This window comes from Daldinia decipiens (genome assembly GCF_022478715.1).
Source record: "Daldinia decipiens strain CBS 113046 unplaced genomic scaffold F4813scaffold_57, whole genome shotgun sequence".
Lineage (NCBI taxonomy): Eukaryota > Fungi > Ascomycota > Sordariomycetes > Xylariales > Hypoxylaceae > Daldinia > Daldinia decipiens.
Window position 1 is genome coordinate 71,918 of NW_026054600.1, and position 17,474 is coordinate 89,391.

The 17,474-nt window shown below is 44.1% G+C and overlaps 5 protein-coding genes across 5 annotated transcripts; 2 read left to right on the forward strand and 3 right to left on the reverse strand.

The window, feature by feature from the left end:
• Positions 1 to 670: 670 nt before the first annotated feature.
• F4813DRAFT_288149 (glycosyltransferase family 20 protein) lies at positions 671 to 4,455 on the reverse strand. The gene is made up of 3 exons (XM_049240580.1): positions 4,115 to 4,455; positions 1,891 to 3,877; positions 671 to 1,837 (listed from the first exon to the last, which is right to left on the reverse strand). The coding sequence occupies exons 1-3, from the start codon at positions 4,135 to 4,137 to the stop codon at positions 1,166 to 1,168; spliced, it is 2,682 nt and encodes an 893-aa protein (XP_049094853.1). The 5' UTR covers positions 4,138 to 4,455; the 3' UTR covers positions 671 to 1,165.
• A 2,961-nt stretch (positions 4,456 to 7,416) lies between these two features.
• On the reverse strand, positions 7,417 to 9,920 carry F4813DRAFT_288188 (YVTN repeat-like/Quino protein amine dehydrogenase). The gene is made up of 6 exons (XM_049240581.1): positions 9,515 to 9,920; positions 8,830 to 9,447; positions 8,321 to 8,775; positions 8,201 to 8,234; positions 8,047 to 8,085; positions 7,417 to 7,923 (listed from the first exon to the last, which is right to left on the reverse strand). Exons 1-6 carry the CDS (start codon positions 9,734 to 9,736, stop codon positions 7,744 to 7,746), a joined length of 1,548 nt encoding a protein of 515 aa, XP_049094854.1. The 5' UTR covers positions 9,737 to 9,920; the 3' UTR covers positions 7,417 to 7,743.
• Positions 9,921 to 10,372: 452 nt separating this feature from the next.
• F4813DRAFT_394239 (muts domain V-domain-containing protein) lies at positions 10,373 to 13,497 on the forward strand (the record flags this gene model as incomplete). The annotated part of the gene is made up of 9 exons (XM_049247531.1): positions 10,373 to 11,062; positions 11,114 to 11,435; positions 11,483 to 11,523; positions 11,590 to 11,859; positions 11,914 to 12,001; positions 12,057 to 12,457; positions 12,512 to 12,786; positions 12,839 to 12,987; positions 13,037 to 13,497. The coding sequence occupies 9 exons, from the start codon at positions 10,373 to 10,375 to the stop codon at positions 13,495 to 13,497; spliced, it is 2,697 nt and encodes an 898-aa protein (XP_049094855.1).
• A 188-nt stretch (positions 13,498 to 13,685) lies between these two features.
• On the reverse strand, positions 13,686 to 15,403 carry F4813DRAFT_376543 (uncharacterized protein). Its single transcript, XM_049245136.1, has 3 exons — positions 14,751 to 15,403; positions 14,196 to 14,673; positions 13,686 to 14,117 (listed from the first exon to the last, which is right to left on the reverse strand). Exons 1-3 carry the CDS (start codon positions 14,989 to 14,991, stop codon positions 13,904 to 13,906), a joined length of 933 nt encoding a protein of 310 aa, XP_049094856.1. The 5' UTR covers positions 14,992 to 15,403; the 3' UTR covers positions 13,686 to 13,903.
• F4813DRAFT_376546 (uncharacterized protein) lies at positions 15,404 to 16,754 on the forward strand. Its single transcript, XM_049245137.1, has 2 exons — positions 15,404 to 16,128; positions 16,202 to 16,754. The coding sequence occupies exons 1-2, from the start codon at positions 16,066 to 16,068 to the stop codon at positions 16,409 to 16,411; spliced, it is 273 nt and encodes a 90-aa protein (XP_049094857.1). The 5' UTR covers positions 15,404 to 16,065; the 3' UTR covers positions 16,412 to 16,754.
• Positions 16,755 to 17,474: the final 720 nt, after the last annotated feature.

Sequence of the window (17,474 nt, forward strand, 5' to 3'; positions counted from 1 at the left end):
TAAGATATTAAGGACCATCGGAGCAAGGATTCTACAATGTGCTTTTTTTTTATATGAAGTACAGTACGCCCCTTGTAATAATGTTATTCAGCGGACCCCTAGAGCTACTTCGCTGAGATCCTGAAGCATATGTCTACTGCCGCCCTATGAGGTTATCGTAGTTCTTCGAAGACGTTGTTTCAGAGTATTTTATGCTATAAAACCCTGGTATAATAGTTGAGATGTTTTAAACGGCGTTGTTCTATTCAGAATTAGAAGCCCTGGTCTGTATCGTGCACGTCCGAAAAACTAACATTATTACAAAGGGCGTACTGTAATAATAAAAGAAACGATTATGATCTATAAAAGTTATGAGATAGGCTTCATGGACCTTCGTTAGAAGATATAAGATTTCGTGCGATAATATACTACTCACCACCTGGTAGGAACTAGTGGCTTGAGGAGAATATATCGAAATAAAGATACAGCAATGAGTTGATTCGTAGAGTTGACATTGTTCTACTAAATGTTACAAATGGTTGTGATGACAACTCGTCACAACCACTAACAATATGTATGTATGGGGTAAGATGAACGATCCTAACCCCAATAGGTCCTATCTAAATCCACCAGTCGTCATCAATACTCATTAGCCTGCCCAAACGGTTCGTTATGTACGTAATTCTCTCCCATATTACAAGCCCTCAATGGAGCTGTGCCCTTTTAAAATCCATCCCACCTTAAAACGTCCCAGATCGGATGTACACCATCAAAATAACCCCCTCATGTCTAAGCAAGTTGTGATACAGTCCTAGAGGAACCAGCTTGGGAAAAGCAGAAAATCGCAAAACCCCAAACTCATCAACGCCGCTCTAATGCGTGTCTCCCAGTTTTGTTACAAGGACTCTAATGAAAGCGAGTCTCTGTTGTGGCTATGAAAATGCGGATAGGAATTATCATCCGTGGCCATTCAGGGGCTCTAAGCCAGAATATACGCCAAACCCAGTATGTAAGCTCCAAGGTACTATGAGGCGCCTGCCATAATGCTACCGAGCACGCCCGCTCTATTGCAGAGGCTACAATCCTTCCTGTCTAAGAAAGTCCAGCAAGCTTTTGCAGCGTCACAAGAACACCTATGATGACTATTAGACCAGTTCCATGAAAGTTATGAAGGTTAAGTTGGATGTTACTCACCGCTAACGCCCTGCGTTAAAGTTGAGGTAGCTTCGGTATTCCGGCTCCCCAAGCTTACCGTGATTACATCTTTTGCCACATTACCTCCTTTTAGACCGTTAGCCCACTTGTAAACCTTTTCGTCTTCGCGGCCATCGCCAATGACCATGAGGAAGTCAACGAGGCTATTTTGGGAGTCCTGGGCATCTTTGTTCGCGTCCTCGTAGATTTGGGCGGCAGCGGTCTCCTTCGTCCAGTCAATTGGCTCAACAACAACGCAGTTATCCAATTGTGTCGCATGAACCCGCTGCTCCTCACAGGACTCATTAATGTGTCCGGTCCAATCGCTTGCTTGTCGCTCAGCATTTGCATAGTCATCGGCATGCTTATAGTGAAATATCACTGAACAATTGCGGTCTTCAATCTCTGATCCAGGGGTTCGCTCGAGATAGTACTGCAAGATACCTCGAACTGATTCTTTCCACATGGTAACCTTATCATGATCCGCGACTTCGGTCCACTTAGCGCTTCCGGATTTCTTGATAAAGCAACCATTCTCGGCTATGAGGCCCAGGTTGGGAACTAGGCGGAAAAGGCGATCGAGCTCTTCTGGTCTACGTCCAGACATAACATAAATAGTGTTGCGAGGATCTTCAACGAGGTCGTTTAACACGTCTAAGGTCCGCTACATATATGTTAGCAATTGAATATATTGCAAAAGGAATAAATTTAACAAACCTGGGGATTCATGGGGATGATCTCATTCATCGGACCATAGGGAATTAGTGTGCCTTCAAGGTCGAGGAAGAATAACCGTTTTTGACTCTTGGAATACCGTTGTCCAAGAATATTCAAGTTCAGTCGAGGAACAGATGTTTGGTCATGACGGTGCTGTTCTTCGTAGACCTGATCGAGAGTGCTTATGAATTTCGAAAACCAGTGGCTTCCGGTATGGTGGCTGACGATCTCACGAAGTGCTTCCCACCTTTCATCCTTCTCTTCGTCGGACATTTCAAGCGCCTTCTTGATGGCCTCGGAACATTGCCGGTAACTCCATGGATTGACAGTTAACTCCTTACCCCCGAATAGCGACGAAGTTCCAGTGAACTCTGATAGAATTAAAGATCCATGCTTCCTGTCAGAGTATTTTCCATCTTGACAGACAACGAACTCGTGGGAAGTGAGGTTCATTCCCTCGCGCTGGCTGGTAATCATAAGAGCATCCGCAATTGTTAATAGCGCAAGATACTGGGGGTATGGAATATCTTGCTTCAAATACACAAGAGGCAGATAGGCGAGGTTGGCCCAATTCGAGTTCACTCTAGTGACGATATCGCCAACAGCCGCGTCAAGATCCGTCTTCTCGCCGGTAGATAAGGCAACTTGGATTAGAACAACCTTATCTCTCCACTGGGGGTTTTTGTTGAGAAACAGCTCGTAGGAGAGGAGTTTCTGCCGAACTCCACGAACATGGTCAAGCTTGTCACGAGCGACAATAATTTTCTTGTCCTTATAACGGTCTCTCATGATCGTGATCCACCTCATAACCTCCTCATCTTGACGATGAGCATTGAGATTGGCAGGGTCGATGCCTATGGCATGGTTCATCACATTGACAAACCGGTCTTCCAACTGAACACCGTCGGGTGTCGCCTCTACAGAAAGGAGGCGGCTGCACGTCTGAAGGAAATGGCGGGTATATTCATGGATCTGGAAGCCGATCAGATTTGCGCCAAGCATGCCCTCAAGCAGCTGTTTCCGGACAGCGAGACATCGGAAGACCTCGGATGAGGGGAAGGCAACGTGCAAAAACAGACCGATCTTCGCATCCGGGAGTTTCTTTCGAATCATTCCTGGCACTAGTAGGAGATGGTAATCGTTTATCCATATCGTATCTCCTCGTTTCCAATTCTTGACTATCTTGTTCGCAAATGCTTGATTAACGTTGACGTAGAACTGCCACGAGTGATCTTCGTATGCTTTGCTCTTTGGGTTATCGGGGATTTGGTAGTGGAAGACAGGCCACAGAATTTGCTTGCAGAAGTGCAAATAGTGTCCATCGAAGTCCTTATCTGTGCAGAATACGGGGTACATGTTAAATTCGGTTACCAGTCTGTCATTGATATCCTCTTTCTGCTGCGTCCCCTCCAGGGCGTCTGTAGGCATGCCTAACGTGCCCACCCACGAGTATTCTTCTGCGTTTCCATCACGGGCTGCGGCCTCGGCGGCATTGCGGAGGCCGCCATTTCCTTGGTCTGCATTCACAATACGCCAATTGGCATGCGAAAAGACTCTGTCGTGACTGTCACTTCGAGTGGCCCTAGGTTGGAGAATTCCTTGGCGTCCAAGCTCCTTGGCCTTTTCCAAGGTCCTGGCGTGCTCTATCAAGGAAGCCGGAGGTGGCGAGTTTGCTCGAGACTTTGGCTGATTCGCCCGGCCGCCCCATTTCGGCGATTCCTTATCCGCAGGAGCCTTGATGTATTCCTCGTCATCCGAAACGTTCAGGACGCGCAGGCCATCTTCGTTTATAAAGAGGCGGTCGTCAAGGTAGGCTTCTTCCTCCTCGGGAGTTCTAGGAGGGGTTATAGCTGGGTCGGGGAAAAGGCTGGTACGAAGCTCGAGAGGTGGTCGCTTCGATGTCTTTTTATTGTTCGGCTTTTGGCTATGGCGCTCAATAGCAGGAGGCGCGTGCGGCAACCTGAAATAGACAGTTTTGGGGAGAAACCTAAAAACATTTAAAAAGAAAGGTTAGATGGTCTAGGGTATAATATCAATGCACAAAAACGTGCAAGCTAAATCAGCTTCCCTGCAGCCGATATGAATAGAGGTTGATAGAAACTACAAGCTCGACAGCTGGTAATGAGTACACAATACCTAGCTAGAGGTTGACAAGTTTGAAATATATCTAATTGTAAAATGGGAAAATGGGAAAAGGGAAAAAAATACAAATGGAAGCACTTACAGCGAAGCTAGGAAGATAGTCATCGTGAACGTAGGACGAGCGTGCTCGTGAAGTTGATTTTAATACAGCCCAAGCTGCAATGCCTCTAGACTAGACACCCTAGATAGGGAAAGATAACGTTGTAAAGCTGTAATAACAAGCTCATAGGAGGAACTGGTCCCAATGTTTAGTTGGATATGTGCTTTTGGTGTTCCAAGGTCGAGGAATCGGCGTTGCTGGGATCGCTTAAGCTAGAATCTTGATTTAAAAAAAAGTTTGGAGATCGGATGTCCTTTAAGAGTCGGGTGAATGCACGGCGGAGGGGAACGGGAGGCTTAGGCGGATACTACCGGGAGAGGCTAGTGGGAAAAAAAGTTATTGAACCAAGATAGGTCAGGGTGACGCAAAAAAAAAAGTAAATTGCCAAAGAGACGCGGGCAAGCTGTAAAGCTGTTGGATTAAATTGATGTCACTATTTTGGGTATCTGAGATTTACATAGGTTGAAAGTCGATTCGCGCTAGGAGGACACCAGTAGGACTTGTAAGTCGCTAATAAAATAAGTGACCAGTGACGTACTTGAAAGGTAAAAAAGCCCAAGATACAAAGGTACCTAACATAGACCAAGATTCAACATTGGAAGCAGATATGGAGCTTCCAACAAGGTTACTACCTTAATCAATATGTACAATACGTTGTTTAACGGGCCTTATTTTAGCGTACATGCCGTCGAGTCCTTCTATTCCTTGCCGTTCTGCCGTTCTATAGCATATGTAGCTGATACACGGACTAGGTCCCTTGTAAAGGAAAGAGGGAAAGAAAAATTAATATTTTTTTTTGGCGAGGGGGAGATTCCAGTGTGAGGTTAAATTCCCCACTACCTAATACAGAGTAACCTCTTCGAGAGCCATCTATCACTTCACATTCCTACACCAACTACACACCAATCCATATTTGACGTAGTAGTTAGAAAAATTATCACATCTGCGTAAAAGCCTAAGGTTATCAATGAAGAACAGGGATATGTATGATTTTTTTTTATTTCAGATATTAATAAGGAGCTCCCTCTCCAACCTGGGATGATTTCTTCTATACATTCCAAGGACATTTCGCTCCGATGCAACGCTTTCGTATGACCAAAAAATTAACCTAGGGACTTGATGCGAATCACAGCCTTATGGGGGAGATCGAGGATATTCTAGTAGTTTCCCCTACTGAACCCAGCCCGGTTTTCTAACTTCGTTCTTTACCCAGGAGGTTTTGGTCCGAAGCTAACGCGTATACCATCCATGAGCTCGGCACCCCAAGTTCCAAGAGGTAATACACTTAGCTGAGTTAGGTGTATCGAATCCTTCCCTCCGCCCTCCGGGTTGCCATCGAGAGAGAATATTTTCAAAGGACAAGATAGATGCAACAATTCTCTCACAGCCGGCTTACCTGTCCCGTAATTGTTACAGTTGCCGAATTCCCCGGTGGTTTCTGCCTTGTTCCTCTGTCTCCACTTACACAGAAAGTTCCGAAGTTTCAACGTCGCCCTTTAACTAACTATTCACTTCTTTATTCCCGTCCCGTCATGGCTTACTGTCATCTTGTAAATTATGCTTGAGGGTCTGAGCACATTGTCACTTCGGGACGTCCCATTGGCTATCTTAAACATTGGACCGTTACGGACTTTGAATAAACCACCGAATTTCCCCGCAATGTAACGAGTTCAATCGGGTCTTTGCGGGCAACTTTGAAGACGCGATAGTTTCAGAAATCATCAGTCTACAATTAAATCCGAGGTCTAAACAGTTACATACACATATCGCAGCTATCCAACATCATTGCCAATCACGGCAGACTCTGCTTGTCACCTACAGAAAAGAACGCAGAACAGCTAGGCCGGCGCAATACCAAGCTAATTGGCCGGTTTAGCCTACCAAACCAAAGATGCATTAATACCTAAATTAAGTTCCCTTAAGCCGCACCTATCATGGATATGCTAAAAGCTCGATATTGAATTACCTTGTACAAAAGGTATCAACTAAACGCAATCTATCTTGGAATTTTACGAAGAGCCTAGAACCATCCACTAGATGCAAACATATGCAAGCTCGATGCGGTTTCCCTGAAATGGCAAATCCTTGATGCCCAAGAACCCCCAGGACTGTTCACATGCTTGCAAGGCCCACCCGTAGGCTTGGTTCCGGACTCTGTCGTTGTGCAATGGAAAAGGTGAAGCTTTTTGATAGGTTGAGCTATTTTGGACATAGCCATCGTTTCAATTGACAATACTACGACACCTAATACACCCATCCACATTCATGCTTCCTGGTTATCTATTCTACGGGATATTCTACGGGATATTCTCAAGAATCTGCATACAACTTGGGCTTCCCTTTTGATCACGTAGCAAAGATCAGATCGTCAATAACTACCGGGTAGTGCTTGGCTTAATCCATAAGTAGTTGCAATTTAAAATAGTAACACGATCTTAGATATATAGTTGCAAGTGCCTCATCTATGTGGAACTCGCGTATTGGTTCGAAAGATACATACGGGAACACTCCAAATCAACCCCATGTCATCTACATCCATGGAGGTCTCCATGAGTATGTATACTTAAGGCAACTCTATATTGATATAGTAAGGGGCTAACGTCTACAAGCCTATACATATCATATAGTTAACTACAAGTAATCATATTCACAGATAGATAGATACTTATTCAAGGTCTTCAACCCTGAATGGATGTCATACTATTGGCGTTAACATGTCTCGACCAGCCCATTAACTAACCTATCCGGTTACGTTAGTTGCTTCTCACTCGATTCCATATCTGAACAGCCCACGCGTATAGTATTACCCCGCCTGGTTTCCCGTCTTTACATACGTTAGGTATTCATGTAGGCCCACCGCCCGCATATGATTCTCTACCCCTCAATTCGTATCTTCTAAGTTCTCTCCACAGCCATTACCCAGTAATATACCTGCTTTTTAAACGCGCTCACAAAATAAGCGCTGGATTATATATAGAGGTCACACTAGTTGCGCTACCACCAATATACTTTTATCTAAGTTATCACAACCAAGCCACCGTGAAAGTAGTCCCAGTATACATGTTGTTTGCGAGTCATTAGGCTGGCTCTTTTTCTTTTGGCCGTAGTAAACGAAAGTTTAGTAGAATTGATCATGAATTGATCATGTACAATAACATCATGACTCGAGCTGAAAATCGGATCTACGGTTTAAATCTATCGACTCGGCTATGCTCCCGAGCCTAGGCCATGATTAAACTTAGGTTAGGTTAGGTATGCAGGAACGGCCCGCAATTGGTTGTGCCATCTGGTTGGATCGTTTAAACTTTGAATTGATGCCCACCGCTGGGGAACGAGTTACATACATACGTGTAGATTAATAACTAGCCAAAGTTAAAGTCACATTATGTGGACCCGATTTTGTCCCGGGCATTATGCATATGCTTCCACGTGCCCATTTCTTCAAGGTTCCATTCCGTCACCGTGATGTGAAGTTTCCCATATTACCATTTTACGAGAATTAGCATCAGAAGGCCAATGTAATCCTAGTGGCCAGAGTGGTCAATCTTTGATGTTGTGGGACTCGGCACTGAGCTTATCTTTCGGCTCAGCTGTAACAACATTAATCCCAATCAATTACGCCAGAGCCGAACGGCTTTGTCCTTCCCCCCGGACCCGACGAGCCGGCCGTCCAACGACCAATCTAACGCATATACCTCATCTTCATGACCGGGTAAATCAACTGACATCTTGAAGGACCGCATATCCCACACCTTCAAAGTAGTATCCCTCGATCCAGAGCAAAGTAAACGCTGGTAATCACATGTCAGCGCCTGCTTGAAAAATATTGTAAATATGTACACAAAGAAAAATTTCTTTTTAAGTTTTTATGGAATTATCCGTGGGGAAGATAAATAAATAAAACGTGTACTTACCGAATCGGCCGAGAACGCACATTGGTATACCGGTGCAACCTAGCCTTAGTTAGCAATCATGTCTATTCCTCGCCAGCCGCAGCAAAGTTATGCAGGTGCTTGGCTATCAGGGGTTTAATCCAATAACATAACACGATTCGAGATGTAGACTTACATGGCCTCGCAATGTCGCGAGAAATTTCCCGTCACTGCTTATCATATTAGCAACATTCCATTGCATGAGTCCATCGGTAGCTAAGAAGCACATGCACCGTGACGGGTGTAGATGACTTACCGGCCCCATATCTTAATATGATTATCCCATCCAGCGCTGGCAATCAATGTCCCGTCCGGGGAAAACGAAACATGATTAACTTGTTTCTGATGCCCTAAAAGTCGTGCTAAAGGTTTTGTACCTTGCTCCGGGTCCCAGAGATATATCGTGAAATCGTCACTGGCTGAGATAACCCGCTCCGCTATCCTACCTTGTTGCTTCGCCGCCTTCTCAAAGCGCTCTTTCGCTTTTACCCGCTTCTCCTCCGTAGACGTGGGTACGTTTTTCGTGTGATCATAGAAGGCTGTTCGAAGCACGAAATCGGTTGACAGCGCAAGATGATTTACCCAATGGGCATGCGACGCCAACGTATGTTTAAGCGTCCCGTCGATCGCATTCCATACCTTGATCGTCTTATCCTGGCTAGCACTGTAAATCAGATCCGTTCCACCCCACCTAACACAGCTAACACTGCCCTGCGCCACTGTTAGCTTTTGCCGGCATGAATGCTTTATACGATTAGCACTTACTTTGTGCCCTGATAGAACATGCTCCGTTATGCCGGTATTCGCAAACCATATTCGTATTGTAGCATCTTTACTAGCACTTGCTAATTTCGGCGTATCATCACGCCATAAGTGAAACGGTTGCCATGCGATACTCGTGATCCATTTAGAATGACCATTGAATGGTCTACCAACGGCTTGTCCTGATTCGTCCCATATTCGGACTGTCTTGTCCATACTACCAGTAGCTAGGTTCTGTCCATCTGGGCGCCATGCCAGTGCTAATACCCATCCTGAATGACCTTTAAGAGTATACTTCGGCGTACCGCTGTCTGTATTCCATATTCTTGCTGTGCTATCACCCGAGCCAGTCGCGAAAAGACTACTCGTCTTGGGCGAAAATTGAGCCGCTAAAATAGCTTCTCCATGCCCCGGGATCTTATTTGACATACGCGTCACGGCTTGTACTTTAAATACGGCTTGGGGTTCGGCGGATAAGGTAATCGTAGTCTCGAAGGGATTCTCAATGCCATGTTTACGGAGGACAGCTAAGAATTCGGCAGGTGTTGGGTAATTATCAATTACCGTATCAGAGCTCGGTAGATGTATACGAAAGCGATAAGGTGTAAACTCTTCACGTTCCTATAAGATAATCAGAGTTTAGCTCTCCAGTATTTTTCGCGCCATAAAATCGAAGATAATATCATACCCTTCCTAGTAGAGTATTAAGAAGTAAAGAGACATTCTTTTCAGTCGCATCGGCTAGGGGAACTTCTATCGTCTCGGCTAATTGGTTTCCATCGCTGTCTACAAATCGCGCCTTGAATGAGCCAGCTTCAATGACCGGAGGCGTGACATCTTGCTGGAGCTGAGAACGCTCTAGAGCTTCCCTTCGTTGTCGTTTCGAGGGTGGAGGAGCTACAGTAGCCATCGCGCTAGATTTGGCAAGCAATCAAAAGAAAACGTAGACTTTTATTTCGTTTATACGTAAATACACTCTGTACCTAGCCTTGAAAAGTAAGAGTTAAAACTTGATGGTCAATCGCCGGTTTCCTCGTAAATTGAAATATGGTATCGCGGGGTGGATTGAGTGGTAGATTGAAGAACAAAAGTTGAAAATCTATATCTTATCATTATCTTATCAGGACTTCTAGAACTCTTAGCTTTGGAACCTCTTTCCAGAGAGCACCAACTAAATAGCCACAGTGGCTAATGCCCCTTTACATGGAATCATACCTGTAATAGGAGGTGGCTCTAACAACTCCTAAGTGCTCCGGGCAATTACAACTACAATGGAAGCTACGTCCAGTCTTTAAATAGGGCATGAACAAAGTGTAATAAGTTTAAAGTTAAATTTCCCTGGAGTCTACCTAGTTATCTGATAATGCATCTACTTTTTCAGTTACCTTAGAAGGTACCTAAATCTACGTAGTTCTCAATGTGCTTCTTTCGAAAAATCAAGTTGACTATCTGGGCCTCATCACGAAAACTATTCGTCGATAATCCTTCCACATAGTAGTTGTCTCTACTCCATCCTCTACTTTCCAGTGCCTAAGCAGATTTCATAATGCGACGACTTTCTAGCCATCGAAGGTCTCAAGCTCCTTCGAGTCAAGAACAGCCTTCTCCTTCACCACAGACTACCGCCGCCAACTATTCTCTTTCTCGTACCATATCTTCTACTCCTCACCCGCGTAGCTCACAGGAAGTTCCCCGTAGGCCGAATACCTCTGCGAGCCAACTTTCATTTACTTCATACAGCGGTAGTCGCTCTGTAACAAACCTTTCCCATCCATCAAGGCAACGCCGCCGTGCCAGCACAGCGTCAGGTCGTAAATCCCGTGCAAGCTCGTCTGTCTGGGGTTCCGAATCTCACGAGATTGTCTGTGCAGTCACCGAGGCTCGAGGCGTATCTCCAACTGTTGGCCTTGCCTTCATTAATATTACCACAAATGAGGCTATCCTGAGCCAGATATGTGATTCGCAGTTCTATGTTAAGACTATTCATAAAATTCAAATACATGAGCCATCTACGATACTAATCGTCAATACAGCTTTCTCACCTAACCCCAAATCTAGCCTTCTCGCCATCATCGAGGAGGAACTTCCAGATGCCTCAGTCGAGCCACTCGATCGCAAATACTGGTCTGAGAATGCCGGTCTTGAATTTATTCAGACGCTTGCATTTAGACAAGATCTGGAGGCTATCAAAGTGGCTATCGAGGGAAACTTTTACGCAACTTGTTCATTTGCTGCAGTAGGCTTAGTCCTAGCACATCTCTTCAGTGTATCTGCTCATAATAACTAGGCAGTCAAGTACATCGAGCTCTCTTGTCGCGTATCTATTATGTCCCAATCGCTTCGGGTGAAGTACCAGCCGTCGGAAAATACAATGATGATCGACATTTCCACCATTCATTCCCTTGAACTTATACAGAACCTCCAGGACGCAAAGTCGAAGGATTGCCTTTTCGGACTCTTGAACGAAACGCTTACCCCTATGGGTTCGAGAATGTTACGAAGCAATATACTTCAGCCCTCCTGCCAGGTCGATAATACGCTTATGCCTCGCTACGATGCTCTGGATGAGCTTACTGTGAAAGAAGATATGTTTTTTGAAATACGGAAAGGTCGGAACCAGTGCCTCAATCTTAAACACCATGCTAACTTAGTGTAGCCCTGAAAGGATTTATGGACGTAGAGAAACTACTGACTATGGTGAATATGACTACCTACCTAGATACCTATATTTAAATTTTAATCCAGATAGCTAACCAAATAAAGCTTGTATTTGTGCCCAATCAGTCATCAATTCACGCTTCCGAGCAGGCTATCAATAATATCCTTGGAGTCAAAGCCTTTATCACAGCTGTACCTTCTATATATGAGGCACTAGGAGCAGCACGTACGGATTTACTAACTAGAATACGCGAGATCTGTCGCCTCGAGCTAATTCGACCTGTCATGGATCTCATTACAGCTACAATTAATGAGGATGCGATAGCGACAAAGTCACCTCTTGATATGAGGAATCAGAGAACATATGCTGTTAAAGTAAGTTACCATTAGTTATATACCTACTCTGTGAGTAGATCTGACATTTAAAAGTCTGGAGTACATGGACTGTTGGATGTTGCTCGTCAAACATACAAAGAGGCAACAATCGACGTTCACCAGCACGTTGAAAACATTAATGGTGAGTTTTAATGATGATTGTCAGGTCCAGTAGTCCGTTAGCTTATGTACCATAGGGGAATATGACATTACCGCGGAACTGAAGTTTGACGCCAACCGGAAGTATTGGTTACAGCTTAGGCAAAGCGATTTTGAAGATCGAACAATTCCAGAAATCCTCATAAACAAGGTCTGCAAGGGAGCTTGGATTCAATGCCAAACTCTGATCTTAATCCAATTCAACCATCGTATTACAGATTCACATAACGAAGCAATTATGCTTAGCGACAAGGTTATCCAAGAGCTTCTAGAAACAATCCGAGGACATATACCAAACCTCTTTCGTGTCTGCGAAAGTATTGCTCTATTAGACATGATTGCATCATTTGGCCAATCTGCTACTACTCGAGACTATGTCCGACCTGAGATTGGTAGTGCACTGGCCCTCAAAGGAGCAAGGCATCCAATTTGCGAACGGGTATATGATTACATTACCTTGTCAACGTTGTTATTCAAGTCTAAGAAATTATAGGTGAATCCAGAACGATTTGTGCCCAACGATGTATTCGCAAACGAACAACACCGCTTTCAAATAATCACCGGCTGCAACATGAGCGGTAAAAGTACTTATATCAGAATGATCTCTCTACTGCAAGTGATGGCTCAAGTGGGCTGCTTTGTGCCTGCCCAGTATGCAGCTTTTCCGGTGATCCAACAACTTTTCGTGAGGATGTCCACGGATGATAGCATTGAAGCCAATATGTCAACATTCTCGCTTGAAATGCGAGAAATGGCATTTATACTAAGGTATATTGGACTTGTACTTGGCTTTGGTGAACGGAATCTAATATTAGTCCAGGAATATTAATGAAAAAAGCCTCGCAATTATCGACGAGCTTGGGCGCGGAACTAGTACAAGGGACGGACTTGCGATAGCAATGGCTATATCCGAGGCATTGATCCAAAGCAATTCATTCATATGGTTCTCAACTCACTTTCAACAGCTTGGTAAGAATCTCGACCCCAACGAGTATATATTTGCTTATTGGATTAGTAGCGAAAGTATTAGGGAATAGACCTGGGGTTTTGAATCTGCATCTTGCTACCGAAATCCATGAGACGGGTGGCGGCAATCCGAGAATGACAATGCTATATAAAATCACTTCGGGGGCGATCAAAGAAGAGCATTATGGTTTAAATCTTGCACGTGCGATCGGGTTCCCAGAAAGATTCATTGAAATTGCTGAGGATGTCTCGAAGACGCTTGCGGAGAGCATCGAAAGAAAGAAGCAAAGCTCACAGTCCCGAAAGCTGCTTCAGCGTCGAAAGTTAATATTGAATCTGCACGACACACTTCTTCAACTGCAAGAGTCAGATATGGACGACGCCGCACTTGGGAGTTATCTTAAGCGACTTCAAACCGAATTCGTCTCAAGGATGGATGAAATCGAGCGCACAGCAGCGACAGATAAAAAGGAATCTTGCAACACGATTGAGATATTAGATGAAAGTGATTGAAGATATAGTACATTACAATCATTCTCAAATAGTCAAAATTGCGCGAGACTTCTGAGTTTAGTTTCAAACTGAGCCTTAATAACGGTCACTCGTGTGGGCTTTTTGGTGAGGGGGAGCGGGGGATTTTTTCATCTTTTTTCATCTTGTTTTTAAAAAGGGGGAGGGGGTTTTTTTTTTAAAAAAAAAGAAAAAAAGAAAAAAAGAAAAAAAAAGAAAATCGATTATGACCCAGCAAGAAAGTCACACAACGGACAAGTCTTGCTACTTACATTAGGTGGACAGAGAATATCATGTACTCATAGAGATGCGTTGTAGTGTAGAAGTATATAACATATTTCTAAGGCACGCCGCTTAGATAGGTACCCAGATACTCAACTGTGGTACCCCATGAGTATCGTACACTTATTTACATGTTGAAATCTTCCCCAGGATTTGCCCCGTCAATATGATTAGGGTTCGTTTCATTGTACCAATAGTAGTAGGCATCGCTTTGATGTCTCTCCTTTACTCCTGGATGTAACGACTTTTTCATTATTTGAACATACTTATCTAGGTCGAGCCCATTCTCTTTCCGAAATGCAGTAAGTTTCTCAAAATTAATGCATTGCCGATTGATTGACCTAGATTCGAAGAGTTTGTCAGTTCTTCTCGGAGCTGAGGTTCGTCGAGCCTAGATAAACGGGTGGCTGCAGACTCACATATCGGGTTGTGGGTATTCTTGACCAGCGACCCAATGATATGTCAGAAAGTTCACATTTCCACTACACTGTAATGCCTGGAGGAGGATATCGACGCAGTGGTTGATGTGAATCTCTGGTAAACCCATGACCGAGTGGTTGCGGGTTGTTAACTTGTAGTACCCGCGGTAGGCGTTCTGTCGGAGAGCATTGAGACAATGAATCTGATGGTATACGTCGAAGGCGCCGACATAAGCGTCATTGCCCAGCCCCCACTCGGAGTCTTCTAGTTTTGGGACGGTCGATGGGTCCTTTCCCATCCGCACAATCTCGTCCCGCTTCAGGGGATAGAAACGACTTAATTCCCATTCTTCCCACATCTCATCAGCCGCGGCATTGGGAAGCTCCCGTGCTATCGAAGCACTGTCTTTGTCTGGAAATAGTGTCCCTTGGATTGCTCTCGGCCTCATTTCTAAGTCCAATCTGTCGAATACGGGGCCTATGTGTTTCCTTTAGCTATTGCCTCTAGGTATTATATAAAAGTCCAATTGGATCAGACTCGGCTCGTTATCTTACTATAAGTAGACGCCTGTCGCAGTTCGAAGTTGAGCTGGGACCTATGGCTTAATGATGCCGAGAAAAGAGCAAGTGATATCAGGAACATGATGATATTTAGAATTGTTATGATTAACGTAGCGTTTGTAGGTAAACGTCGCCATTTTGACTCGTTTGCTAGTAGGTTTTCGCCCAATAATCCCTCTACCTCTTCTTCTTTATCCTCCATTGTGAAGGGGTTGACAATAGGACAACTAAACATGAAAATGTCTGTGAAGGTATGCCTAGGCCCATATGTAAATTTGGAAGGTCGTACACTCAATATCCTTGTCCGCAGTTAAGCGGGACATTTACTAGCAAGGCAAATGCGGCGTACCGTATACGATATCCCTTACTTGGCTGCCCCATCGGCACCAACGGTTTATATCAGGATCTCGTGCGACCGAATTCAAAAAACCTGATGTGGCGGAGCGGTTGGAAATAGGTAGTGGTGCAACTCTTTAAGGGTCTTGGAGGATATAGCCAAATCACACTTTACTTCAGTGCTCGAACGAGAAACATATAGCTTTTTTTTGATTTTTGTTTTTTTAGAAAAGAATAGGTTCTAGAGAAGAAGGGAGTTTCACAGGATACTACCGAAAGACCCCTACCCTACCGGGTCCAGAAGCAAGCCGATCGGCTAGTCCCTAAATGGTGTCAAAAACTGACCGAGCCATGCAAGTTTCGTACTACGGAATACATGATTTGAGAATAACGTTACCTTGCGGAACATGTTAGGAATGTTTAAGCTACGTTGTTGCATCGAAGACATGGCGTAAACATGGATTATGTTGGTGGTTCATGGACACGTGAGCCAACAAATGCTGCGAATTCGACCATTTTAATATACTTGTTCTACCCAGGAAAGAGCTACAATCACTCCCAAGGCGACTTTGAACGAATGGGACGCAAGATCACGTAGTAACCGATGATAAATGAGGTGCATGGCTTAATACCAAAACAGCAAAGATCTGTCGTTGTTGGTCCGGGATACGTGATGTCAGGAAACAAATAGCCGTGCTGCCGGGTGCGTCAACTCCACCAACCTACATAAGGGAGGTCGGTAAGGCTCAGCGATGTATGTGAGGAGCATCGGACCGTATACAATCCAGACTTATCCCGATGTGTATGGCCCAAGTTTTCCAAAGATTCATTTAATGTCAACAACCTGTTAAACACGATTCTATATATAGGTGTCTATCACTTTCCTGTATATAACACAGCATCATCCCCTCAATAGCTGATCGCCCAGTGTTCTCTATATTATAACTTGAACAATCACTTCCAATAATCCAGAATGCGTCTATTAGCTATCCTTCTAGCCGGCCTGGCTGCCGTTGCATTGGCAGCACCCGTTGAGGTAACCTTGACTATCTACCTGGCTATGATAGCTATCCTTCTGTGATCGTTGAAGTCTAACCACCATTTCGTAGGCTCCTACCGAGTTGAGCGAGCGTCAGTACAGACCCACGTACAAGGTGCACGCAGCACTGGAGGGCAAAGTGGCCGATGCGGAAAAGCGCCAATATAGGCCTACGTATAAAGTTCACAAGGCGCTCGAAGGGAAGGAGACCATCGATAAACGTCAATACAGACCTACTTACAAGGTTCACGCAGAACTTGAGGGGAAGGAGACCGAGTAAATGGAGTGGGCTTGCAATAAGTGACCCCTCAACTCATGGATCACAAATTGCGACAACGACGACACGGTGGCATTATTTGGTATTATAACAAACCCAACCATTATATTAACAAGCCCACAATTGCTAAACTGGATATATTTGACATAAATGGAACCAAGAGAGCGTAATAAGAAAAAGTAGGAAACAAGATATCGCCCCTAAAATCCGCATATTCGGATATGTATTGCTAGAAGACATAAATATTTTAGTACTCGGCTAAATACCTCGATATTCTCATATATAACCCTAGTAGGCTCTGGCAGCATGTGCGAATTAATAAATTAATAACATTTGACTATGAGAAGCCTCTTTCGGATTTAGAATACGGTCGGAGCTAGATGTAGTGCCGGGTCGCCGATGTAGTCCGGATCGCACTATTGAGTATGTACGTTGAAAAGTGTTTATATTTAGAGTCAACCCGATCTAAGGATATCTATCATAAAAGCCTCCGTGCGTGGCATGATGTGGTGATGTATCGTAATTCGGACATTAAATTTGATTACGTATGGTGAGTGGTTAACGCGAAAAGGGGGTCGACTATAGCATGTACCTAACTTTAGAAAAGCTACAACGGTAATATTTTACTTGTTTTTATCTCCATTGAATGGTGTGTCTTCAATGACATACGCCGATGGATTTTAATGTCATGATACTGTCTGGTTTTTCCTGAAGTCAAGACCATCTGGTCTTTCGCAGGAGCCATCTTCTCAATATTGCTTTAGACGTAAGAAATTGGTGCTCATAAACTACCTCTACTGAAAATATTGAATCGCGTCCTATCTTTAGGATAACTAATATCTATGAAAAGTATATAGTCGACATAGGTTATCAAAGGTTAATAAAGGGTTGAAATACTAACAAGTATTAAACCTCTGTTATAAGTGTCATTATATGCATCTAGTCTCTTCATGGTATGTCTTGTATCATTTATTTAGCTGCGTAATTTGACTATGGCAACCATAACGAAGAGTTCAAATCTAATCTACCAAGCCTTATATGATTCCTTGCTTAAAACGATTCGGGT

What these genes read in the sequence shown, in the direction of transcription:
- F4813DRAFT_288149 (XM_049240580.1), bottom strand. Translation starts at nt 4,137, where the DNA reads ATGACTATCTTCCTAGCTTCGCT. An exon ending in ACTATCTTCCTAGCTTCGCT is followed by an intron (nt 3,878 to 4,114) that starts GTAAGTGCTTCC and finishes AAATGTTTTTAG; the next exon opens with GTTTCTCCCCAAAACTGTCT. An exon ending in TCATCCCCATGAATCCCCAG is followed by an intron (nt 1,838 to 1,890) that starts GTTTGTTAAATT and finishes ACATATATGTAG; the next exon opens with CGGACCTTAGACGTGTTAAA.
- F4813DRAFT_288188 (XM_049240581.1), bottom strand. Translation starts at nt 9,736, where the DNA reads ATGGCTACTGTAGCTCCTCCACCCTCGAAACGACAACGAAGGGAAGCT. An exon ending in TCGCGACATTGCGAGGCCAT is followed by an intron (nt 8,086 to 8,200) that starts GTAAGTCTACAT and finishes AACTAAGGCTAG; the next exon opens with GTTGCACCGGTATACCAATG. An exon ending in GTGCGTTCTCGGCCGATTCG is followed by an intron (nt 7,924 to 8,046) that starts GTAAGTACACGT and finishes TGTGATTACCAG; the next exon opens with CGTTTACTTTGCTCTGGATC.
- F4813DRAFT_376543 (XM_049245136.1), bottom strand. Translation starts at nt 14,991, where the DNA reads ATGTTTAGTTGTCCTATTGTCAACCCCTTCACAATGGAGGATAAAGAA. An exon ending in GCGACAGGCGTCTACTTATA is followed by an intron (nt 14,674 to 14,750) that starts GTAAGATAACGA and finishes GGAAACACATAG; the next exon opens with GCCCCGTATTCGACAGATTG. An exon ending in GAATACCCACAACCCGATAT is followed by an intron (nt 14,118 to 14,195) that starts GTGAGTCTGCAG and finishes CTTCGAATCTAG; the next exon opens with GTCAATCAATCGGCAATGCA.
- F4813DRAFT_376546 (XM_049245137.1), top strand. Translation starts at nt 16,066, where the DNA reads ATGCGTCTATTAGCTATCCTTCTAGCCGGCCTGGCTGCCGTTGCATTG. An exon ending in CATTGGCAGCACCCGTTGAG is followed by an intron (nt 16,129 to 16,201) that starts GTAACCTTGACT and finishes ACCATTTCGTAG; the next exon opens with GCTCCTACCGAGTTGAGCGA.